We start from the raw sequence: 25,549 nt of genomic DNA on the forward strand, positions 1-25,549 counted from the left end.
AAGATTGGATCTGGCTGGCCAGAACAGCGGAATCGGCATGGCGGCAGATTCAACAAAGCCCGAGGCGATGGGACCAGACGAGGGACTGGCCGAGGGAGATACCCCCAGAGGAAAGGCGGAGCAGTCGGCGGCAGTCCACCGGGGGGCGAGAGGCGACCAGAACCCCGAACCTGTGCTTCCGGTGCGGAGGCAGAGGCCACCGAGTGGCGCAGTGCCCGACGGAGCGGGAAGGAGCCTCACCACGGCCCGAAGTCAAGCCCCCGTGTCCTACCGGGAAAAGGGCCGGCGACTGACCACGGAAGAGTGCAGTGGCGGCGGTGACCAAAAGTGGACGGAGGGGGTGGTCGACCCCGGAGACGGCGTCCTCCGGAGAGGACTCGGAGCCGGCAGGAAACGAAGCGCGCTCGCACTGAACGGCGTCCCAGTGCGAGCAGGGGAACCGAGGCGCGCAGACCCAATCGGGGATGAGGACTGCCCTCCGTTACGGGTGAGGATACACATCCGGGGGGTGAGATCCGGAGGGGAGGCACAGCTGCGGGCGCTGCTGGATTCAGGCTGCACCCATTGCTTGATGCACCCAGCTGTGGTCTCGGGACTCGGACTACAGCTGAGGCTCCTCCGGGAGCCCATTGCATTCAGCCAGCTAGACGGCACGCTGGCGGGGGGGGCCAGCTCAGTATTACACCGAGCCAGTCCAGATGACGATCGGGAGCCACCGGGAAGAACTAAGATTTGTGGTGGTCCCGATGGCCGACTACGCGGTGGTGCTCGGCTTGGCGTGGCTGCGGCGACGGAACCCACGGGTCGACTGGACGGTGGAGGCAGTGCAATTCAGGGTCGACAGGCCGGCGGAGTGCGAGAGCAGAGGGGACCGGGCCGTGGCAACGGGCGCGACCGCAACCACAGACGGGCAAGTGGAGGATCCGAGGCACAGGGAGGCGAGGCAAGAACAGACGGAGCCCGAGACCCGGGCGGCAACAGCAGCAATAGCAGCGCCGGAACCCCGGAGACTTGCAACGATCCCGAGGCGTGGGGAGGCAGCGGCGACTGGCGGAACAACTGCAAAATGAGAGACAGAGTCCGGGGAACCCACGACGAGTGGCGGAATCCCGAGGCAAAATCGAGACCTGGCGGCGGCGTTCGGGGAGAAGGAGTCCGACCAGCTCCCTCCACACCGACCCAGTGATTGTGCCATCGAGTTAGAGCCAGGGGCAACACTGCCCAAACCGAAAATGTACTCCCTGTCAATGAGGGAGATGGGGGCTCTGCGGGAGTTCATAGACAAGAACCTAGCGCGGGGATTCATCCAACCCACGAAGTCACCATTAGCGGCCCCGGTACTATTCCGGGAGAAGAAGGATGGCTCGCTCCGGATGTGCGTGGACTACCGGGGGCTGAACGCAATCAGCACCGAGTACAAATACCCCCTCCCCCTGATGAAGGACTTAATGTCGCACCTATCTAAGGGGAGGGTGTTCACAAAACTGGACTTGCGCGAAGCTTACTTTAGGGTCAGGATCCACGCTAAAGATGAGTGGAAAACGGCGTTCAACATGCCGCTCGGAAGCTACCAGTTTTCCGTGATGCCGTTCGGATTAAAAGGGGCCCCGGGGGTGTTTATGCAGCTAATAAACGAGGTGCTGCACGACCTACTCTACCGGGGCGTCCTGTTCTACCTGGACGACATCCTCATCTACACCGAAACCCTGGCGGAGCACGTGAGCCTGGTGCTCACGGTGCTCCAGAGACTGCTGAAGGTGCAGCTGTACACGAAGCTATCAAAATGCGAGTTTCATCGGGAGCAGCTGGACTACCTTGGCTACCGGATATCCAGTCGGGGAATTGAGATGGACCCGGCGAAAGTAAAGGATGTTCTGGGCTGGGAAGCGCCGCGAACCCGGAGGCAACTTCAAAGCTTCTTGGGGTTTGCGAACTTCTACAGACAGTTTATCCCGAACTTCGCCCAAATTGCCCTTCCCCTAACAGACTTGCTAAAAACCAAGGGCACTGGAAAACCCCCCAAGCCCAGCATGACACTTGCGTGGACTGCAGAATGCCAGGGGGCATTTGAGGAGCTAAAACGGTGGTTCACAGCGGAGCTGATCCTGCGCCATCCCGACCCAGATCGGCGGTTTATCATCCAAGTAGATGCGTCAGACGTAGCAACGGGGGCGGTCCTGCTCCAGCCCAGCCCGGAGGGGGCCATCCACCCATGCGCCTACGCGTCCCGCAATTTCACAGAGACAGAGAGAAGGTGGATGGTGTGGGAGAAAGAGGTGTACGCCGTCAAGTGGGCGCTAGCCACATGGAGGCATCTATTGGAGGGGGCAGCTGAACCATTCGAGGTGTGGACGGACCACAAGAACCTCGAGGCCCTGAAGGCCCCGCGTAAGCTATCCCCCAAACAGGCGCGGTGGTCCCAATACTTCGGGAGGTTCAGGTTCACCCTAAAACACATCCCCGGGAAGCGCAACTTCCTAGCAGACGGGTTGTCTCGCATGCCCCAGCACACCAGCCTACGAGAGGAGATCGTGCACTCCATCATCCCTGCCAGCAGGATGGCTGCAAAGGCGGTGACCCGGAGCCAGACCAAGGGGGAGCGACGGGACGCGGCACCTGAGGTAAAGCAAGGGTTCGCGGAGGCGGCGGAGCGGGACGCTTGGCTCAAGCAAAACCGAGAAGCGCTAACCAGCCAAGAGGGTTTGTGGTGGCATGAAGGGAAGTTGTACGTGCCCAAGGGGTGCCGACGGGAGGTCATGGAATGAGCCCATGACAGCCGGAACGCGGGGCATTACGGCTTTGTGAAGACGCTCCACTTAATTCGGCGGCAGTTCTGGTGGCCAATGCTCTGGAAGGACGTGGAGGCATACTTGGGGGGTTGCCCGGTATGCGCGATGGCGAAAGGGGCCAAAGGCAAGCCTAGAGGGCTACTCCAGTCGGTAGCGGAGCCCGACGGCCCATGGCAAGAGATCGCCATGGACTTCATAGTAGAACTCCCGGAGAGTAAGGGGAAGACCGCCATTTGGGTGGTTACGGACTTATTCTCCAAACAAGCGCACTTTGTAGCGTGCCGGCGAGTCCCCACGGCAGAGAGGTTGGCAAGGCTGTTCGTGCAACATATTTACCGGCTGCACGGCGCGCCCTGACGGGTCGTCAGCGATCGGGGTGGCAACTTCATCGCACAGTTCTGGAGGGAGTTCCTGAAGCGGGTGGGGACGAAGCAAGCCCTTTCCTCCGCGGCGCATCCGCAGACGGACGGAGCCACGGAATGCCTGAATGGGGGGCTCGAACAGTACCTGCGCTGCTACGTGGGGCACCAACAGGACAATTGGGCGGAGCTACTGCCATTCGCGGAAGTAGCATACAATAACGCCGTCCACAAGAGTACCGGCTTTTCTCCATTCAAAGTAGCCACCGGGAGAGACTTCGTCCCCATGCCGGAGTTGCCTCAGCCGGAATCCCAAATCAACTCCCTGGACGCCTGGTTCGCCCAAATCGACACCACCCGGCGAGTGGCGCACGCAGCATTGCAAAGAGCCAAAGCCGATTACAAAAAACACACGGACCACAAGAGACTCCCCGAGGGGCAGTGGAAAGTGGGGGACCAGGTGTATTTGTCAACCAAAAACCTAAAGACGCACCAGACATTGAAAAAACTCAGCCCGAGGTTTGTGGGGCCGTTCCCCATTGCAGAGGTCATCAATCCAGTAACCGTCAGGCTGACGCTCCCGAAAAGCCTCGGGAAGATCCACCGGGTGTTCCACTGCAGCCTGCTAAAGCTGCACCAGCCGGGGAACGCCTGGCACAAGGCAGAGGGGGTGCCACCACCCATCATGGTCGGTGGGGAGCAGCATTTTGAGATCAACCAGATACTGGACGCCAGGAGGCACAAGGGACAGGTCCAGCTCCTAGTGCAATGGAAACATTTTCCCATGTCCCACAGCGAATGGGTAAGCAAAACCCACATAAGAGCACCGGAACCTAGTGCGGGACTTTTACAATAAATACCCCGGGAAACCGAAATAAAGTCGGGGGGGGAGTTGTCTTCAGGGGGGCGGTATGTCAGGTTCGGTCAGCACGGGGCTTCGGGGAAGCTCGCAGCCAGACCACGCGAACTCCACCGGCGGTAGCTAGCGAGGAAAAGAGGAACTGAAAGCGCCGCTAATTAATGGGCCACCTGCGCCCAGCCAAACAGGAAAACCGCAGCGGAAGCTTTAACTATACACTGATAACGGCGCGAGCCAACAATGAACGGGGCCGCAGGCAGCGAAACAAGATTGCCGTGCAGCACAGAACCCTCGGGCTTGCCCGTAACGGGAGGGGACCAACCCAAGCCGGAGGGGACTGCCAATCAAGGACAATGGACCCTGACCGAACCTGCCATCATGGACAATCAAGAGGGATTATTGGGGGGCCAATAATCCGCAGCAGTAACGCAATCGCGGGGCGGAAAAAAGCGCGGGAAGGGGGGAATATAACGAGTGATGCAATTGTACCAAGCCAGTCCTGGCTTTGCTTGTGACTGCTACGTTACTCATGAGTAAACCTCTTTTGTGAGCCACACGTGTCACGAGAGTTTCTCTGTCGAATGGGGCAAACCTTACATCTCTTTCCTTGGGATGGTTTTAGTTGCTGCCTCCTGTACAATGTTACAGACCTCTGTCCATAGTTCTTCAGGCACTCTGTCTAGCAAATCTAATCCTCTAAATCTGTTCATCACCTTCACTGTGTACTCACAAGGAATGTGATCTAAGTTATACCTGAGTGGTCTAGTGGTTTTCCCTACATTCTTCAATTTAAGCCTAACTTTTGCAGTAAGAAGCTTATGATCTGAGCCACAGTCAGCTCCTGGTCTTGTTTTTGCTGTCTGTATAGAGCTTCTCCATCTTTGGCTGCAAAGTATGTAATCAATCTGGTTTCGGTATTGACCATCTGGTGATCTCCATGTGTAGAGTCGTCTCTTGGGTTGTTGGAAAAGAGTGTTTGCTATGACTAGCGTGTTCTCTTGACAGAACTCTATTAGCCTTTGCCCTGCTTCATTTTGTATTCCAAGGCCAAACTTGCCTGTTATCCTGATTACTCCTTGACTTCCTACTTTAGCATTCCAATCCCCTATGATGAAAAGGACATCTTTTTCTGGTGCTAGTTCTAGAAGGTGTTGTAGGTCTTCACAGAAACGGTCAACCTCAGCTTCTTCGGCATCAGTGGCTGGGGTATAGACTTGGATTACTGTGATGTTGAATGGTTTGCCTTGGATACGCACTGAGATCCTTCTGTCATTTTTGAGGTTGTACCCCATTACTGCCATTACTGACCCAGAAGGGGAACCCTTTAAAAGTCATTTGGAATCAGCAATTCACAGCATCTCTCCTGGATTCCTGCGGAAGGGGGTGAAGTTTAGAGTTGGCAGAGGTTGCAAAGTCTCCATTTGTGAACAGGAAGAAAGGGATCAGGGAGTTCGCAGGAAAGACATCTCAAAGCAGGAGCATCAGCCACAGGGAAGCCAAAATCTGCAAGTGGGTGGGCATGACTTTTGCCATCCAAGCCCTGTATGTTTTGTGCATGTGATGAGGTCACTGCTATATTTTCATTGACTTATAATAAATAATTCAATATGCTAATTCTTAGGTTTATATCTTATTGTGGGTATTCAACTGAGCCTATCAATACTCTCCCCTCATTCTGTCAACTCATATTACTAAAATAAGGATATGACCACCAAACTGGAAAAAAAAATGGTGGTTATTGTAGTTGTACCAGGAAGGGTCTGATTTAACTTCCTAGAGGAACTTATTCCAATTCTTCCTTAAACAATACACTCATCCTACCTACTTTCTTTCTACCTAGCCTTTCTTTTCTTTATAGCTTGGATATGGTCCTTCAATAATAAAAGCAACAAGCTTTTTTCCAATGGATGTTCCCTAATAAGAACCAACATTATGTGGAGATGCTCCAGCTGCTTTTGCTTTTCAGATGGACCTGGGTTGGTGTCATTTTTATACAGGATGACAATGGCCTCAGGTTTGTACAAAATGAACTTCCCAAGTTTTCCCGAGGAGGTATCTGCTTTGAATTTGTAAAAGCATTGTCAACCATATAAGGGTTAAGCATTTCCTGGGTCCCCTCTTGATTGTTACTTTGCCTGCTCTTTGTGGCATGAGGTTGCCAAGCTCAGTTCTCCCCCTTTGCCTTTCTGACTCTCCACCTGGTAGGATGAAGGTGTTGGACTTTGCTTATCCCAATAATGTAATGTATGTCGTTAGAAGGCACCATAATCTTTGCTTGGATCAGATTCTCATTCTCAGGAATGCTTGTATGGACACCTAGAAGTCTTCATCTTCAATATTTCTGTAATGGCTATTTTCAATGAGAAGGCTAACTGTCTGATTCTTGGTCGACTCCCCAGTCAGAGTCAGGAACAGTAGAGGGAATTCCAATGATTCAGATAAGACCCAAAGGTTTCTTGACTTATTTCTCTCTTGACTTATTTTTTCCCCTTTCAAGTTGCTTACTGTGATAAATCAATATCTTGATGCTTCTTTCTTCATTCTTTCTTCTTTCTCTTTAAGTGATAAACCATATGCCTAGAATCTGTAATAAACTTGTTTTGACTCTTTATATTTTGTTTAAAATTTTAGACATATTATACGTCAAGCAATATTGAGCATCTGATTGACTATAGTGTTTAATCATGATTACTGATAATTTGGGTAGACGTCCTCATGTCTACCTTGTGAAATACTCTCACCTTCTATTCTATTATTTGTATTTTTTTGCATAGTTTATTGCTTATCTTTCTTTCCAGTTTCAACATAGCTCCACCACTATCTACGAAAAGTCTCCTTTTACAACAGTGTTGGGGAAATGATTTCCTTTGATCAGAATGGGAACCTGGAAGCGGGATTTGATATTATCAACTGGGTCACATTCCCAAATCTAAGTCTACATTGAGTCAAAGTTGGAAAATCTGATCCCAGAACTCCCAAAGACCAAGTCTTCTGTGTTAATGTTGATGCCATTAGATGGCCAAGGAGATTTAACCAGGTATTTCCCATACAGAGTGGGGTCCCTCTCAATGGTTCAGTGAGCAGACAATGAAAATTGCTGTGTGGCCTCATTAGGGTAATTAGTTGAAGTGATTTCCAAGCTTTGTGCAGTGACCCACCTCTCCTCTGGCCAACATCCAAGCCACAGAAGTACCAAGCTAATGTCGTGGGAATGAGAGCATGAGGTGCTAATCTAACTAAACGTGTTGTCCAAACCCATCCCTGGAAATGTTTCTTTTGAAATGGGGAGGCCTTTCTTGATGAGCTTCAGGAGAAGAGAACCCTTCAGGGAAGTCAATTATTACAAAATGAGAAGGAAAACAAAGGTAATTTGAAAATCTGAGATTTTTCTTCAGCTTTTGGCTAATACCTATTCTCTGTTTGAACAGCTTTGGTTCAAAGAAGAGCTGACCAACTGTACCCATCTGATTTAAAGATAAATGGAGTACTGCATTTTCCATTTTGTTTTTTCTTCCCAAAAACAAGAATCGAGGAAAACAACAGATGAGGCCACCACAGCAGGTCTCAAGAAACAGAAATATTTGGGACATAGAAGTTATAAAGAGGGGACTGTGCTTGTTCATTCTCTGATGAGACCTCAAACCCCAACTGTTGGTTAAGAAAGGTGCCCTGATTGCTAATATATATCAGAATCTTCCCTCTTCCTGCTCACCACGTTCCTTTTCACATGTGGGCTGGGAGGTTGCTCCTGTTGTTCTTTTCTCTAGAGCATCAAGTAGAAAGGCAGAGGTTATTTGAAGCAAAACACATATCAAAGGGATCTGTTAAGTTGGGGGAAATCAATGGAATTGTGCTCGGAATTCACCTAGGATCAGTGCTTTTACTGAAATGGATTCACATCCATAAGGAGTAAATGCTGAACATTTCCCGAATATTTCAAAAGGCCTGAGCAGTGGGAGCTGATAAAGAGACACCAGCCCAGCTTCTGCTGTGAGGGATTGGAAGCCAGAATCAGCTTCCAATCCCTGTTCACCCATAGGTCTTCATGGTCACTATGGCCCTGTCACTCTCACTCTCCAATGTATCTCACGGGATTCTTCTTTTAAAAAACAGGACAACAGAGGTCTATGAGTGTTATTAACGATTTTGCAAAAATGGGTGCACACACATTAGCAATGAGGTGGACCCAGATCTTAGCAATTGGTCTTCCTTATATTCCCTATCACAGATGCAAAAAGCCCTCCTCCGGTTCCCCATTGGTCAGGTACCACGGAGTTTGCAACCTATCCGATACGCATAATACAATTCCCGGAAGTCCCGCCTTAGTTTACATCTCCCATTTCTCTACTCCAAAGCCCCCTTACCCTCATTTACAATTGTCCATATTTGGTACTTCTACTTATGTGCCATCTTAAAGGCTACTGTGTTCCTGTAGTTTCTTAAATACCTACAGTCTGCGGTTAAGGTAGCTTCATCCTGTTGCAGCTATTTACATTCTTCCCCTTTTTCTGTTTTTCACAATTGTTTGTTTGTTTCTGCTTGTCCAAAGCCATAACTATTATGCCATAAACAATTCTACTTATTGATTTATCTCTTAAGCTGCTGTAAAAACAACAAAGCTACCTGTGTCCTATTTCTTACACTGTCGTTCCATGAGCCTTTGGAGATCACTTTGGCCATTTTTGCCATTTTATTTTCCTCCATCAAAGCCCTGGACGTCATGGTCTTTGTTCAACACAAGGGCACTCCCATAGTCAAGGCCAACAACCAGGGCCTCAGCTGCACCCTCCTGCTCTCCCTTCTGCTTTCCTTTCTCTGCCCTTTGCTTTTCATCGGTCGGTCTCAGATGGCAACCTGTCTCCTTCACCAAAGCGTTTTTGGCATCATCTTCTCTGTGTCTGTTTCCTGTTTGGGGCCAAAACCCTCACTGTGGTCCTGGCTTTCATGGCTACCAGTCCAGGCTTTCAGATGAGGACTTGGGTGGGGAGAAGGCTGGCCCTCTTTATGGTGCTTTCCTGCTCCCTCATTCAAACCACTCTTTGTATTGTGGGGCTGGCGAGCTCTGCCCCCTTCCCACATCTTGACATGCACTCTCTGCCTCAAGAAATGGTCCTAGAGTGCAATGAAGGCTCCCCTGCCATGTTTGCTTCTATCCTGGGTTTCATTGGCCTCTTGGCCATGATCAGCTTTACAGTGGCTTTCCTCGGCAGGAACCTCCCAGACAGTTTCAACGAAGCCAAATTTATCACCCTCAGCATGCTGCTCTTTTGCAGCATCTGGATCTCTTTTGTTCCAGCCTACCAGAGCACCAAAGGGAAATACACGGTGGCTGTGGAGATCTTCTCTATCTTAGCCTCAGGTGCTGGATTACTGGTCCTCATTTTCTCTACATTATACTTAACAATTATAGTTCCAGAACAAAATTTTGAGGAGTGTAAAGAGGAAGAATTATTAAACAATATATGTTTGTAGTCAGTCAAAGGTAAAAGCTTCATCTGAGAGGATTAGTGTCTTCAATGGTGGGTGCAAAAGTCCAAGAGCATCAAAGTACCAAAGAAGCTGAAGCCTGCTCAGATGTTGAGGTTGTCTAACAGCTGACAGTTGGCTGTAGAAACTTAGACTTCAGGCCTTCTAGAAGACTTTGCCCTGCAGACCTTGGTGTTTTTCATTAATTAATTTGGGTGACATGCCCATCCCCTTCTCTGGCTCTCTGCATCTGTATTTCCAAACTTATATGCACCTATGTTTTACCACATTAGCCTATGAGGGAAAGAGGGATTGCAATCAAAACCCCATGCAGGAAAATTAGGGATACATTGGTATATATCAGTGGGGGGAGGGGGGTTACTATGAGAGGAAAATAAGTTGGGTGCTGCAATCTGGGTTCCTGACATTTATAAGAATCATAATGTAAGAAGGAAGGGAGAGGAAGCCAGGATGGTAAAGTGGTTAGGAAGGGCACAACTGGTGCACCAGATGTCATATAGTCTAAATAGAATGACCCTAAAATAACCCTAGTCTCTTGGGATCTTAATAAAGTGAAAAGAGAAAAAACTTGTTGAAATAAGCAATCAAGCTTTTTTCTTCTATGGCATTGCATAGAACCCATAATTCTGCAAAGGCAATTATCTCCCCTGTAGTTATCAAGCTGACAAGGGTAACTTCTACTTCACCTCTCAAAGGACAACCAATTCCCCTTGGCAGAATACAGGCAAGATCAAGCAATGCTACTAAAAGATGTTTTGCCATTTAAGAAAGGGACCCAACACATTCTGCTTCGTGAGCTTCCCCTGAAGATTCCTAGTGCAAAGTTTGAGAAGGCAATAAGTCAGGCAGAATTCCTTAAGGACACTTAAGACAGGAATTGATGTCCAGAAGAAAATGTTTCTACCTAATGCTACCCTTTGTGGTCCTGACTTTACTGCTCCTGCCTCAGACCGTGTCCGATGTCCCATTGGCTACGTGCAATATCCGTTACCCTCTGTCAATAAGTCAACGATATTATCAGCCAGGGGACCTCATCATTGCTGGCATTATTTCTCAAGCCTTCACATTTTCCGTTCCTGTGACCTTCAATCAGCATCCATCTGACAGCCCTCTGGATGATATTGGGTAAGCCAAGAGGTGGTTAATCCTAGCATTTTCCATAAGGAGTTTTCTTGCTCCAGATTGTATGGTGATCTCAAGCAGGTGGTGCTTGGGGAATAATATCATTGAGAGAGGATGAATGGGGAAGGATCTCATGCTTCCTTTATCAAAGGAGACAACTCCCTCTGGCTTCATCTCTTTCTCTCCCTCCCCTTCTTCAATAGAAGCACCCCAGTTTCACTGCAGAAGTTATTTGTTGCAAGCTACTAAATGGAAGTTTAATCCTTTCTGATCAGATGGACTATCACCAAATCTACTAGATCACAATTCATCTGGTAGTTATTTTAATTCTTTGTACCTTATGTGCCTCATTCGTTCAGTCTATAACCATGACAATATTTCTATAGCTGCTATGTATAACTGCTAATATAAATGGTACCCATCATTCAAGAATTTAACATATCTCAAGCCTGTGAAAGGAAGCTCATTGCATTGTCTTGCATCGGTTAGGAAGGAAGACCTTGAATTCCCCTTGTTTTACTGAGAAATATTTGGAATAAACAGTGGAAATAATACTGGAAAAGGTTCTACAGAAATTCTCATGAGTTCTCATTTACTGTTCACTGTTCACGTGAACCCATCTGTAGTATTTATCTTGACCTGCTATTATTTACTGAGAATTATTTAGCTTTCATTTTGGAGAGTTTGATATTTCCTATTCTTTTTTCCCCCTTTTTTAAAATAACTTTATTAAATTTTAAAATGGAAACAGTAAAAACTAACAAAAAATGAATATTAAAGAAAGGAAATAAGAAAAACAATGGAAAATTAGAAAAAAAGAATGACCAAGGTCAAAGGTGTGAGAAAAGAAAAAAGGAAAAAGAAAGGTAAGAAAGATAAGAAAGAAAAACAAAGAAAAATCGTTGATTTCCGACCCTCTTCACAACAGATATATAAGTAACGGGATACATCAATCTCTTCGTCTAACTTTACAACCAAACTTTCATTGTTTCTATAAACCCACCTTATTTCTAATCATTAAATCCATACAACATAATTCCATCTTTTTCTGTTACCTGCAGAAAGTCCAAAAAAGTTTCCAGTTAACATTAAAATTAACAATGTCTTTTCTCAAATCAAAGCCATCAATTTCACCATCTCAGGCATCTCCATCAGCTTCACCATCCATTCTTCCATTGTAGATAATGTCATTTCCTTTCACCTTTGTATATATAAATATCTTACTGCTCTTCTCATATATAAAAACAAAATTCCATACATTTAATAACAAATATACACAGATCCTTAAAACCTCATCATTCAATCCTAGTCACAAAAAAATCCCATTAATAACTACCAAAACCCTCAACATCTGTATTAACCATAATCAAGTAACTTCACTTTGTAAACTTTTTTTTTACTTTTAAGAAGTTTCATCATTAATCCTTTCAAATAATATCCTACAAGTTGATTCCCCATCAGTCCCTCCTCCTCTTCTCCAAGAAGCAGTCCCAGGAATTTCTCTTTGTCTCTTCATAGGAACAGCCTCACCAGTTCAGCACATTCCTTTTGCAAGTCCAAGATAAAAAGTCTTTCCAAGCCACTGTTCCATTATTTGTATGTCCCCTTTGATCATGATGACATCAGTTGGTTTCATTTGTAAATCCATTGTGGCATTCTTTTCCATATCAATCTTCTTCTTTAGCATTTTGAAATCCATTTTCAGATCCACAGCATCTTTGTTCATACCACCTTCATCAACCAGCATTTTTTTAAACTCCAAATCCACATTCCAATCAATCTGCACCTCCATTTCAAAATTAACCATCTTATCCCATCTTTCCTTGATCTTTTTTTCAAGGGACTTGAATTTAGCTCCTGGTTCATCAAATGTTGACTGGAGTAAACTTAAAGAAGTCATTTTTTTTCTAACGGCTGCTGCAAAGGGCCTCTTCTAGCCATTTTTTCTTCTTCCCCCCAAAGCAAGCAACCGTAGCTATCACATCAGGGAAATTAAGCAGACACTTGACGTTCACTGGTGCCTTTCACGCTGCAAAAAATACACAGAGGGCTCCGATTACTATCTTCTTCTGTTCTGAAAATCCAGCCAATCATCAAACATATCACAGAAAACAAAAACTATTCCCATAGAAAAATCAAATCCAATTAATACAGATGGAGTTTTGGAAAATTAAACTTTTAACAAATAAATCTTCCCCTTTCACCATAAATAACTTTTATATCTTTTTTGTATTCTCCTTATCCTCCAGCTTTTCATGAATTATTCAAATTAGAATAAAATTCTAATTCTTCTTTTAAAGTTATAGTCCCAGAAATAATGAAAAGAAAATCAAGAGAATTACTTATCTGTTGCAAAGGGGGTCTCTCTTAAGCTGAAAAATAGTTATATCCAAAAGTGATTTAGAAATGTAGTTTGCTGGGCTCTGGCATTCCATATTTAGGCTGCACCACAGCTGTAAATGAAGATGGATCCCCCGCCTTTTGCTACTCACTCGCAGGTCATTCTCAGAAGCTTCCATTTCTGTGATTGGCTTTCAAGGAATGGCTGTCCCGTAACAGAATGGGTTGATTTCTCACTTCGTCCTTGATCTGGAGCAAGTTGGGTGGCCACCATTTGCTACCAGCCACTGATGCAGCTGTAGTTCAGTCTTTCCTCTCATGGAGATGACTAAGCCCTCGTTGTCCCCACTGGAAGTCTTGATATTTCGTGTTCTCGATTTTGTACCTCATTTCCTCCCCCTTTCACAGATGAAGATGCCAAATGGATTTATTACCTGATCTTAATGTTTTATGGTGCTTTCCCTGCTAGCATAATTACTAGGAACTATTTTACACTTGTGGTAGTGGTGGGGGTGGTACTAGTAGGAATGATACATTTGGCTGGTATTCCATGAGTATAGATGAAAGTCCCTACTGGAGTATTCATTCTCCTCTCTGCTCCATGTAATATTTCCCAATATGAAGTGCCAGGTATGTCCCACATCAAAGTTTCTGTCTGTTAGATTCAATGCCTTGCCTACTTGAGAGCTTTCTAAAAAGAAATCAGGTAGTACTGATTATTTGTCCATCAAATATCAGAAGCATATGTTACTATCAATTTTGGTAACCCTTCCTCTGAAGATGAGCTAGCTTCATAAACAAATCTAAAGATACATAAACCCTTGAGTTGCTTCTCCCCTCTAAGACACAGGGGTGAATACAAATAAAACAGAAATGATAAGAAAGCTGGTCTTTGAACAATCTAGATGGGAATGAGTCCACTCATGGCTTCCAAATAAATATCACCGATAAAGAGGTATATGAAGACAGCTCTGATTGTATGGCCTAAATATTTGCTTTCGATGAAAATTTAGCAAGACCATTGCACTCATTCAACACGTAAATCACATTGCAGATTTGTGACTCAGATTTATCAACATACTCTGGCCTTTGCATTTGCTGTAATGGAGATTAACGAAAATCCTCAGATATTACCGAATATCTCTCTGGGCTTCCACATCTATAATAGCCATTTTGTTGCAAGTTGGACTTACCTCGCCTCACTAGAACTTCTCTCCACATGGAGCAACTTCATCCCAAACTACAAGTGTGATAGTAAAGATAATACTGTCGCAGTCATTGGGGGACCCAACTCAGATGTGAGTTTCTTTATGGCAACCATTCTGAGCACCTACAAGATACCACAGGTAAGATGTGCACACAGGGATTAGCTCCTGAACAAATGTGCAGCATGTCCCTTCAATCTTGGATGTAGCTTTGGATGTGTAGTATAAAATTGATTTATTATTTATCAAGTTGTGTGTGGGATAGAAACAATAGAAATAGCTGAACACCATATACAAAGATGATGCAATCTATAGATTGTACGATTAGAAGTCCATTACATTGAATAATGAATTAAGCATAAGGAATTTAAAAAAAAAAGAAAACTAAAAGCTTGATTGAACAGCCAGGTCATCTTTTGGTAATAAGACGAAAGTGAGGCTGGCAACTGCCTGTTGTAATGGGAAGTCAGATGACCATCTTTCATATTTCTATCAGAGATACAACATACACTCTTGAAGATCTTGATCTTCATTTGGGGGGTGCAGATATGTTCCCTGAAATATCAAGGTCCAAACTGTGGAGGCCAAATGTCAATAGTGAATAGATGCAGTATTTCTTCGGGGCAGATGGTATAGGATAATGAAAACAAGGACGAATAGGCTGAAGAATAGCTATTATCTTAGAGCTGTAACTATACTGAATTCTATCGTACAGTGCAGTATTAATGCAGCATCAGGGGTTGTGAAATATGGAATGTGAAGTTTGTGTTATATGTGTTTTATGTGTGTTATGTATTTTATGTGTTCTATGGTTTTTATATTTTGAAAGCTGCACTGGGGTGGCATTAATTTCGTTGTACAAGTAGTACAATGACAATAAAGATTTCTATTCTATTCTATTCTATTCTATTCTATTCTATTCTATTCTATTCTATTCTATTCTATTCTATTTTATTCTTAAAGTACAAATCCTGAGCAAGAATACACAAAAATACATAGTATACACACTGCACACTACTGCACCCTTGCTTTCTTGCTATCATGAATTCACAAAACCTTCCTTTACCTAGATGGAATGACATTTAAAAACGAGACAAACTCACAGAAACATAAAGTTGGATGGTCCCATTTAGGCCACTGTCTCCTAACCCTATCCTTGATCAGGAAGTAGAACTCACCATTGCCCCTCTTTGAAACTCATCTTTCACTCCCACTTGAAATGTGATGTCCAGACCTAGACACAGTACTTTGAGTAGAGATGGACTGAATAAAGTAAAACAATTTCTTTCCTGTTTTTTGGATATTATATTTCTTCTGATACAGATACAGATTGGGAATTAGTCCTTCCCTTTCTCCTTGCTTATATCTTTTCCCTACAGTTCAGTTATGCTTCTGCTCCAGTTATCAATGACCGGACCCAAAGTATTTTGTTCCAAAGGATGTTCCCCAGTGGCGACCATCAATATTCAGGGATCCTACAGCTGCTGCTGCTTTTCAGGTGGACGTGGATTGGAGTTATTTTTATGAATGATGACACTGGATGGAGATTTGTACAAGTGGTGCTACCCAAGTTTTCCAAGAGAGGCATCTGCTTTGATTTTATAAAAATGTTGCCTACACTGTATATTGCCTCTGATATTAGTGAAATGGTGGATGGATGGATCAAAACATTCAGGGTGATTAGCAGTAGCACAGCCAACGTTGTGATTTTACATGGAGAAATGCACACTATGATATTTTTGATAATCTTCCCTCGTGTTTCAGAATTTGAGAATATACCAGTCAAGACCAAGAGTAAAGTCTGGATTATGCCAGCCCAGATGGAATTCACATCAGTTCCCTTTATCAGATCTTTTGAGGTTGATATTATCCATGGTGCTCTATTGATTGCCCTTCATTCAACTGAGGTGCTGGGATTTCAAACCTTTCTGAAAAGAAGAAACCCAAATGTGGAAAATGGAGATGGCTTCCTCAAGGACTTTTGGCAACAGGCCTTTACCTGTAACTGGTCTCCTCCAAGCGGGGACAAGATCGATGAAAATGTCTGTACCGGGGAGGAGAAGATGGAGACCCTGCCTGGGTCAGTTTTTGAAACCACGATGACTAGTCACAGCTACAGCCTCTACAGTGCAGTTTACACCATGGCCCATGCTTTGCAATCCATGGGTTCATCCCAGTTCAAACCCAGAATGATGGGAGAGAGAAAGAGAAAGAAGAGCATCAGTAAACAGCCATGGCAGGTAATGTCCTGAATGGAGAAATTCAGGAGAGCTGATCAATACTTCCAAAGTGCTTCAAGTGTCAGAAAGCTTTCTCTGTGACAAGTTTCAGGCAGATTTTTTTCATTCTGAAGGTGTAATATGAAGATTTAAAAGAGTGATATGAACTTCTTAGAAATGCAACATCATTTTCCGATAAAAAGGAATGTGATGCAAACATTTATTAAGCACTCAGTGTTTGTATTAAATTCTTAATACCATTGATTTTGCTACTTTTTCCCTGCATAGTCTGCTGCAAAAGGAAAAGGAAGCAAGTTCACATTCTGAGTTGACAGACATGACATCAAAAGTTAAGGAAAGTTCTTCCCAATTTGAGGAGAAGAAAAAAGGGTTTCCTTGATGTACAAGTGTCCTTTCCTTTCCATCCATGTTAATTTCTATCATGTGTAATTTATTCCTAGTGGAATAGTATCACTTGTAATTATAATGATAAAGGTGCATCATATCTGAAAAACTCAATGAGATTGAGAAGATTGACACAACAAAGATGTCCAGAAGAACATTTTTTCTTTTTTGGAATAATGTAACTGTGGTCAGATTTAAGGAAAAATGTATGTATATGACTTAGGTCAGGAAAAAACAAAGCAATGTTGATTAAATTATGGGGCTTTACTAGGAGTATAAAACAATGTTTCTATTTGAAACATATCATTTATTCGCCCTCCTTTTCCTTTTCTTCTTTATCCCTTTCTCCTTCCATTTAGCTCCACCATTATTTAAGAAGCCTCTCGTTTAACAATAGTTTTGGGGAAACGGTTTCTTTTGATGAAAACAGGGAACTGAAAGCTGGGTTCGATATTATCAATTGGGTGACATTCCCAAATCAGACCTTTCTTCGAGTCAAGGTGGGAAACATTGATCCCCTTGCTCCAAAAGACAAAGCCCTCTCCATTTCAGTAGATGCCATTGTGTGGCCCAGGCCATACGATAAGGTACAGTAGATACAGAGGATGGGGTAAATCTAATCCTCTGAAGGCTTTTCAAGAACCAGTTTAAGATTTGGACATGAAAATAAGTCTGTTGGCCTTTCAGATCAGGTTCACTTCCTTCACAATCCACACTATTCCAGAGCTCACCCTTTGAGATAAATGCAACCTCCCCTTCCCCTTGTTTGAGTGTATTCCTGCTTGCTTCCAAGGTCATTTCTTAATCTCTTCCCTTCATTTGGTGATTATATCTGACAATTATATGGAGGAAATAAGTCAGGGAAGGTGAACCTCCAAAAGGAGCTGGTAAGGTGTCATCATCTTCTTCCCCTTTCCTTCCTTTCCCTTCTCCTGATTAACCCACCAACAGATCACACTATGACATACAAAGACCTAGTTACCCATCATACCCATCTTTCAAACCAATTAGGGAGGAGGTCACTTTTATGTCTATTTGGCATTCTTTCTCTGCAACTGATACAGCAATAATAGGTGTTCTTTGGATTTTGATTCCTTTTTTCTTCTATTGGCTGATGATTCTCACCTCTACCTTTCCTGTCAATATTAAAACACCTGCTCTCATTTGCACACAGGAACCACCTTCTTCCTTGTGTAATTACCTTTGCCATTTGGGTCACAGGCGGACGAAGAAGGAAGGAAAACCCTTTTGCTGCTATGATTGCCTTCCATGCCCAGCTGGGGAGGTCTCAGAGCACATGGGTAAGCGACAGTATTTTGAGTTTCATTGCATCACTCTGTATTTCGTTTAGGACTCATTGCATGGGGAGTTGAGCCTGTCATATCTGTCACCCCATTGATTGGCTGATCTGACTGGCAAAGGGGATGTCACCTCCCTCCTTTACCACTCCATGTTGTTCCCCTCAAAGCTGTGTCCTCGGTGGAAGAGGAAGAAATCATTTTCCTTATATTTCAAAACAATGTACATGTCAATGGGTTATCTGTAGTGAGCTAGGTCAGCTTTACTTTTGTTATACGAGATCCCCAGCTCTAGATTGTTCTCCTCTATGAATGTTTGTGCTGGGCAAACATTGCAACCTGGCTTGGAGCTACTTGTGTGAGATAAGGTATCCCTGGAATGCTGGTGATCTGGATGCAGTATATGGAAAACCTCTGTACAGACAAATTGTGCTTTTCTTTTTTCAGACATGGATGCCTGCACCCCATGTCCAGAAGATCACTACCCAAACAAAGAGCAGGATCACTGCATTCCCAAAGATGTAATCTTTCTGAGCTACACAGAACCTTTGGGGATCAGCCTGACCACTCTTGCTCTTTTCTTTTCTTGCACCGCAGCTCTAGTGCTTTGGATCTTCCTTAAGTACAAGGAAACCCCCATCGTCAAGGCCAACAATCGGAACCTCACCTATGTTCTGATCATTTCTCTCCTCCTCTGTTTCCTTTGCCCTTTACTTTTCATTGGTCAGCCAGAGAAGGTGAGGTGTCTCCTTCGCCAGACCGCTTTTGGCATTATCTTCACAGTGGCGGTTTCTTGCATTTTGGCCAAAACGATCATTGTGGTTCTGGCCTTTATGGCCACCAAACCAGGCTCCAGGATCAGGAAATGGGTGGGAAAACCACTGGCCGGCTCCATCGTCCTCTCCTGTTCCCTCACTCAAGTTGCTATTTGTATGGTGTGGCTGGCAACCTTTCCTCCATTCCCTGATGTTGACATGCATTCTCTGGCTGAAGAAATTGTCCTGGAATGCAATGAGGGTTCAGCAATCATGTTCTCCTGTGTGCTGGGCTTCATGGGCTTCCTGGCCATGACCAGCTTCACTGTGGCTTTCCTCGGAAGAAAGTTACCAGACAATTTCAATGAAGCCAAGTTCATCACCTTCAGCATGATGATCTTCTGCAGCGTCTGGCTCTCCTTTGTTCCAACATACCTGAGCACCAAGGGGAAATATGTGGTCGCTGTGGAGGTCTTCTCCATCTTGGCTTCTAGTGCTGGCTTACTAGGCTGCATTTTCCCTCCCAAATGCTATATCATTTTGCTCAGGCCTGAGCTGAATGACAGGCAGCTCCTGATGGGAAGAAGGAATTAATCAGCTGAAATCTGTAAAGTCTCAGCCCTGTTAAATTAAGCTTTAGCTATTAATCGTATGGTATGCTTTCAAGTGGTCACAAGCACACTGTTATTCTGAGATTCAGTGCAACTCTATACTTATTTGTCGAGTTAATTTATATAGCTGTTCTGGACAGATCAATTCCAAAGGGTTTCCTAAATGTTGAGAGTTCCTTCTGAATGTGTCCCAAGAAGTTGTTGCACAGGCTTGGTGGTATTGCTGAGAAATCAGAAAGTGTTCTTCTCCTTCATATCTCACATGGGGAGGAAACATCAGCATTCCATACTGGGACACAGATACTGGAGGAGTAAACAGTCTTGGCTGTGAAAAAATACTAAGCAGAGCAAGACCTGTTTAAGACTTGGATGGTAGCCCATCACAAATAATCTGTGTTGTAGTCTACACGGGGAGGGAAATTGACTAGATAAATTAATCCAAATTTGTGATAACTGTAGGTATGTTCTAAAAACCAACAAAAATACATTCAGGTTACTGTACATATTTTTAGACAACATGGTAATAGTTCAATCAGAGATTATGAATATTCAAAGAAATACAGTTCATTAATGCATAAAACAAACCAGCCAAGTTCTTGCTTATTTTTATATGCATGTATGTATGTATGTATGTATGTCTCTTGCATGGTGTCTCTGCTGTCCCTATCATAACACTCTAGGAAGCTTCATATAATTGTAGCTATTTTTATTTAATAACTGGAGGTGTGTCTACACTATATATCTTGAATGAGTCATTACATTACATATAACTTCTTATGAGTGGAATATGGATGCACATATGTTGGCTCGTAAAGTAGACTCTCGATTAGAAATCTAGCCTGTATAGAACAGCATGCGCACACTTGGAGCAAACATATATTTATTTTTTGTATCATTTTATTTTGTTTTATTTTATTTAAGAGATATATATGGCCACCGATCTTGTAGGACATAACTCTGGCTGGCTCACAATAACACAACCAGAAATAAGGACATCAAGAAAACTAGGGTTCCATAATCCATAATCACTAATTCTTCACATCAGTTGACAGCTTATCTCATGAAGGGCAATGTGTTCAGGTGGAAAGAAACCTCGGAAGAAATGTTTCAGTTCATTCCAAGCCTCTGCCTTAATTGACTCAGTAGGAAGGAGGCTGGGATATTCCTCTGACACCTTCCAGGATCTGAATTTTTCCCAGACTAGCATTAGAGACGCCATGTAGTTCTTGTGGATTTGACCTTGCCCAACTGATGAAGCTTGATCAGAAAGCTATCTGAAGATCTGAAATGGTTAATAGGTTAAAAGTAATTAAGTCAGCCATACTATTGTATCAAATCCCATCCTTAGAATAAGAGCTGAGGGGTTGACCTATTCAATCTATTTCTGGCATGTCCAACCTTCATTCTAATATGGACATGGGGGGTTCAGCTGATCTTCATCAATTATCTATTTCATTTTAGCCAAATTGAAGAAAAGGAAAGTAGAAGCATCAGTTCCTTTATGACAACAGGGTTTCTTGATAATGAAACGCTTTATGGTTGAGGAAAATTGCCCTATTAAAGATTTATGCTCTATTTTACGTCTTTAGGTGTTAATGAATATAAGGAACAGTAAAGTCTCCTTTGAGCTGAAGCGTCCTCAGAATAAATAAGGTAGAAATTGAATTATATCATCCTGAGGGGTGGGGTGGGGTGCGGAGGGTGGGACGTTACAGATGTCCCATTCTCAGAGCTGAAAGAAAGGTCAATAGGCAAATCAGGTCTATCATGGGGACCCAAGTATGTTACTCCACATCTAAACGAATGTTTCCCTATCTAAATAACTAAAGATTGCAACCCTCTATTAAACTGACAGTCCTGGTGTGAGGATGGATGAATTCATATAAAAAATACCAGTTCGTTATCACATTTTAGCAAAGCTGAAGAAAAATACATGGAAAAATTCTGAATTGAAGCTTAGTGACCCAAATGTGGATCAGAACCCCACAAAGTGTACTGAAATAAAAATATGGATGGCAAATATAAATTCATTCATTCATTCATTCATTCATTCATTCATTCATTCATTCATTCATCATATTTATACACCTGCCCATCTCAAGCAAAGTGTGAGAAATATGACATTTCAAAGCCAGCCCCAAATGGGGAAAGCCTTTCATCGCAACACAACTCTCGTCCTCTTGCCTGTTTTGACTGCACTTGGACATGTCCCTGCACCTTTTATGAATCTATAGGGGGAAAATGTTTTCTTCTCCTACATGAACATCTTGTTATAAGTAGGTGTTTAAATTCCCCATAATTATCCAATTGAGGATGATTACTTGGACAACTCCTCCCGAAGACAAGTGATTTTCTGGTAGTAACTAACAAAACAGTGAATCAAGATTAAAGAGCGTTCTTAATCTGTGCTGCAACATTTGGAGCAGGGATTTTGAAGCAATTGGGACCCCTGAACTTACTAATGAAGTTGACGCTGCTGGTCATGCAAAAATAGCACAGCAGATCACCCACCCTTGAATGACTTGTGAAGAACAGGTGACTTGACATTCAGGAGAAGATGTGAATGCAAGATGATGAACTTTACTCTCTTGACTCTCATGCTGCTTCCATGGACTGTGTGTGAAGTTCCGGTTGCTGAATGCATAATCAGTGACCCTCGGCAAATCAAGCATAAATATTATCAGTCAGGGGATGTCATCGTAGCTGGCATTACTTCGCAGAGCTACATGTTTTCCAACCCTCTCAACTTTGAAAAGCATCCCTCTTCTGAACTCCTTGATGACCTCATGTAAGCAACTCATACCTGAAACCAACTGTTTAAGGGGATGAGTCTCTCCTTAGATTTGGGCAGCAAGAGTAACCATGACTTTTCAATCAAAACAAAAACTAAGGGCCGTGCTATCTTTTCAGCTTTCATGGGTCAGAATTCTCATCCAATGAAAAGGAGTCCCAGCTAATGTGAACACATTACACACCCCTTTAGATGATTTTCCTAAGCAAGGTGTTCAGCTAAATTTGAATGGATGGAAATGACTGGGACTGATTCCACCCTCCACCCCTCTTTGTGATGCATTATTATCATTCTCCTTATAGTTTTTCTGTAATTTGCCATAGGTTTTAAGAGAATTGTTCATTTCACTTTCTTGGTACATCTAAATAAGTTTGATGCTGATTTATTACCCTTAGAAAAGCACCCATCTTTCATTATGAACTGTGAAATGAAAGATAACTAAAAGCTGTCAAAGACGTAAGTCAGTAAAACAATCCCTATCAATATCATGGTGGGATTTGAATCTTGTGTAAGGAAGAAGAAGAACTCGCAACTAAGTAGCATTCTTGGGGGGATGGTTACAGGTACGGTAACAGGAAGGTCATGTGCCAAAGATGGGATGTTCAGCTAATCTAAATCCAATCTCTGTTAGTAGGACGTGCGATCCATGGCTAAGTGAAGACTGGGATGGATTTTTTGGAATCAACACCCAGACAGAGATAGTTAGAGATTTAAATTCACCTCACTGAAATAGATGCATATTAGTACAGAATTTTTGAAAAAAAGTACCATTTTGGCATGTGCTTTGGAAAGTCCATGGATCATCTGCCACCACAAAGCCAGTTTTGTTAAATTCCATCTTTTCAGTTAGAAATATTTGAGAACCTGATCCTGGGTTTAATCACAGCTGCCCAGATATCTTTAGATCCAGTAATATGACAAAATACAAGGCCTAAATATTAAGGAAATTGGAATTTAGCAAGCTTTAAACTTCCTAACTAGAGACAGTTCAATGGTGCAGGTTAATCTCATTGCAGATTTCTGACTCAGACCTACCAGCATGTCCTGGCTCTTGAATTTGCTGTGAAGGAGATCAACAAAAATACCCAGATGTTGCGCAACGTCTCTCTGGGTTTCAACATTTATAATGACTACTTCACTGGAAGCTTAACTTATCTTTCCTCACTGGAGCTCCTCTCCACATGGGGCAAGTTCATTCCAAACTATAAATGTGATGCCCAAAGTAGTACTGTGGCCGTCATTGGGGGACCCAACTCGAAAGCATGTCTTTTTATGGCTACTATTCTGAGCATCTACAAGATACCACAGGTAAGGTGCACATTTGGAGCAATAAATTTTAACAAGCCTGATCAACCTCTCTTCTATTGTCCGTTATACATTTTTATTTGTTTGGGACAAAGAAGATGTCATCCTTGAGGTGGTGTTTTTTCTCTCCCTTAAATGTCAGTCCTGACCCAGAAGGGGAACCCTTTACAAGTCATTTGGAATCAGCAATTCACAATATCTATCCTGGATTCCTGAGGAAGGGGGTGAAGTTTGGAGTTGGCAGAGGTTGCAAAGTCTCCACTTGTGAACAGGAAGAGAAGGATCAGGGAGTTAGCAGGAAAGACATCTCAAAGCAGGAGCATCAACCACAGGGAAGCCAAAATCTGCAAGTGGGTGGGCATGACTTTTGCCATCAAAACCCTGTATGTTTTGTGCATCTGACGAGGTCACTGCTATATTTTCATTGACTTATAATAAATAATTCAATATGCTAATTGTTAGGTTATTAACTTATTTTGGTTATTAAACTGAGCCTATCAATATTCTCCCCCATTGTGTCAACTCATATTACTAAAATAAGGATATGACCTCCAAACTGAGGGACGGGGGGAAATGTGTTGGTTATAGTAGTTGTACCAGGAAGGGTCTGATTTAACTTCCTAGAGGAACTTATTCCAATTTCTTCTTAAGGAATTGAGAAACAAATTTCTAGTTTCTGACAACACCGTTCTTCAGATTGTATTAATTGTCTTGCTTGATATAATTTATCTATTTAGAAAGTACTGATTGAACAAATGAAATGGTTTCTGCCGATTTCTTTTAAGAATATTCTTAGGATTCAAAGCATTACTATCTACAGTTACATTCCGAATTTGGAAACATCTCTATTTTCCCATTTCTTGGCAATTATTTTGGTGGAAATTTATCTTTATGGTAGAATATGAGTTGTTCTTGCCATAAGAAGTAGGAAGCAATGAAAATGCTTCCCAAACTGCCACTGTATCTTGGAAAATAGAAAAAAGTCAAAAGTTTTTGCCTCCGCATTTCATCTTCTTCCACCCTGTATCAAAAGATGGGTTGAATACCCACACTTCAGGCACTAAAATGTTACCCACACACAACCTATCTACTTTGCCTTTCTTTTCTTTACAGCTTGGATATGGTTCTTCTCCTGTGATTCATGACCCATCCCAACAAGCTTTTTTCCAATGGATGTTCCCTAATAAGAACCAACATTATGTGGGGATGCTCCAGCTGCTTTTGCTTTTCAGATGGACCTGGATTGGTGTCATTTTTATACAGGATGACAACGGCCTCAGGTTTGTACAGAATGAACTTCCCAGGTTTTCCCAGGGAGGTATCTGTTTTGACTTTGTAAAAGCATTGCCAACTGTATATTTTGAAAAAGGTATTCATGACATGATAGAGTCATGGGTCAAAATATACCAACTGATATTTAGTAGCACGGCCAGTGTTGTATTCTTCCATGTTGAAATTCACATTACAATCTTTTTGAGAATGTTCCCCAGAATTTCAGAAATCGAAGACATACCAATGAAGACAGGCAAAGTCTGGATGATGACTGCACAGATGGAGTTCACTTCTGTTCCCTTTCAACGATCTTGGGACATAGATATCCTTCATGGTGCCCTAGCTCTTGCAACCCAGTCAAAGGAAGTGGTAGGTTTCCAGAACTTTCTTCAGATGAGAAACCCTGGTGTGGAGACCAGAGATGGTTTTATTGAGGACTTTTGGAAACAGGCATTTGATTGTTCCTTCTCAACCTCCTTGGAAGAGGAGAATGTTTGGAATCGCTGCACTGGGAAGGAGAAGCTAGAGGCTCTTCCTCGATCCGTGTTTGACATGAGCATAACTCCCCATAGCTACAGTGTCTACAATGCGGTTCATGCTGTGGCCCACATGTTGCAGTCCATGACTTCATTAAAGTTGAAACACAGAACTATGTCAGACAAAGGAGAAAAGAAGCTCCTGAATCTACAGGTCTGGCAGGTAATGTCCTGATTACACAAACAGAAGAGAGAC

General features: G+C 43.4%; 2 protein-coding genes across 2 annotated transcripts; both read left to right on the top strand.

Annotated features, from left to right (window-relative positions):
* The first annotated feature begins 17,974 nt into the window (after positions 1-17,974).
* Positions 17,975-19,432, top strand: LOC148215322 (vomeronasal type-2 receptor 26-like). Its single transcript, XM_088144102.1, has 2 exons — positions 17,975-18,086; positions 18,531-19,432. The coding sequence occupies exons 1-2, from the start codon at positions 18,083-18,085 to the stop codon at positions 19,430-19,432; spliced, it is 906 nt and encodes a 301-aa protein (XP_088000228.1). The 5' UTR covers positions 17,975-18,082.
* Positions 19,433-22,019: 2,587 nt separating this feature from the next.
* LOC148215323 (vomeronasal type-2 receptor 26-like) lies at positions 22,020-25,528 on the top strand. The gene is made up of 3 exons (XM_088144142.1): positions 22,020-22,237; positions 23,257-23,548; positions 24,659-25,528. Exons 1-3 carry the CDS (start codon positions 22,020-22,022, stop codon positions 25,526-25,528), a joined length of 1,380 nt encoding a protein of 459 aa, XP_088000268.1.
* Positions 25,529-25,549: the final 21 nt, after the last annotated feature.

The sequence above is a fragment of the Python bivittatus genome, unplaced genomic scaffold (assembly GCF_059951505.1).
Source record: "Python bivittatus isolate LINGU-HERP-01145 unplaced genomic scaffold, Pbiv_v1 ctg000430_np1212, whole genome shotgun sequence".
Classification (NCBI taxonomy): domain Eukaryota; kingdom Metazoa; phylum Chordata; class Lepidosauria; order Squamata; family Pythonidae; genus Python; species Python bivittatus.

What these genes read in the sequence shown, in the direction of transcription:
- LOC148215323 (XM_088144142.1), top strand. Translation starts at nt 22,020, where the DNA reads ATGATGAACTTTACTCTCTTGACTCTCATGCTGCTTCCATGGACTGTG. An exon ending in GAACTCCTTGATGACCTCAT is followed by an intron (nt 22,238 to 23,256) that starts GTAAGCAACTCA and finishes ATCTCATTGCAG; the next exon opens with ATTTCTGACTCAGACCTACC. An exon ending in GCATCTACAAGATACCACAG is followed by an intron (nt 23,549 to 24,658) that starts GTAAGGTGCACA and finishes TTTTCTTTACAG; the next exon opens with CTTGGATATGGTTCTTCTCC.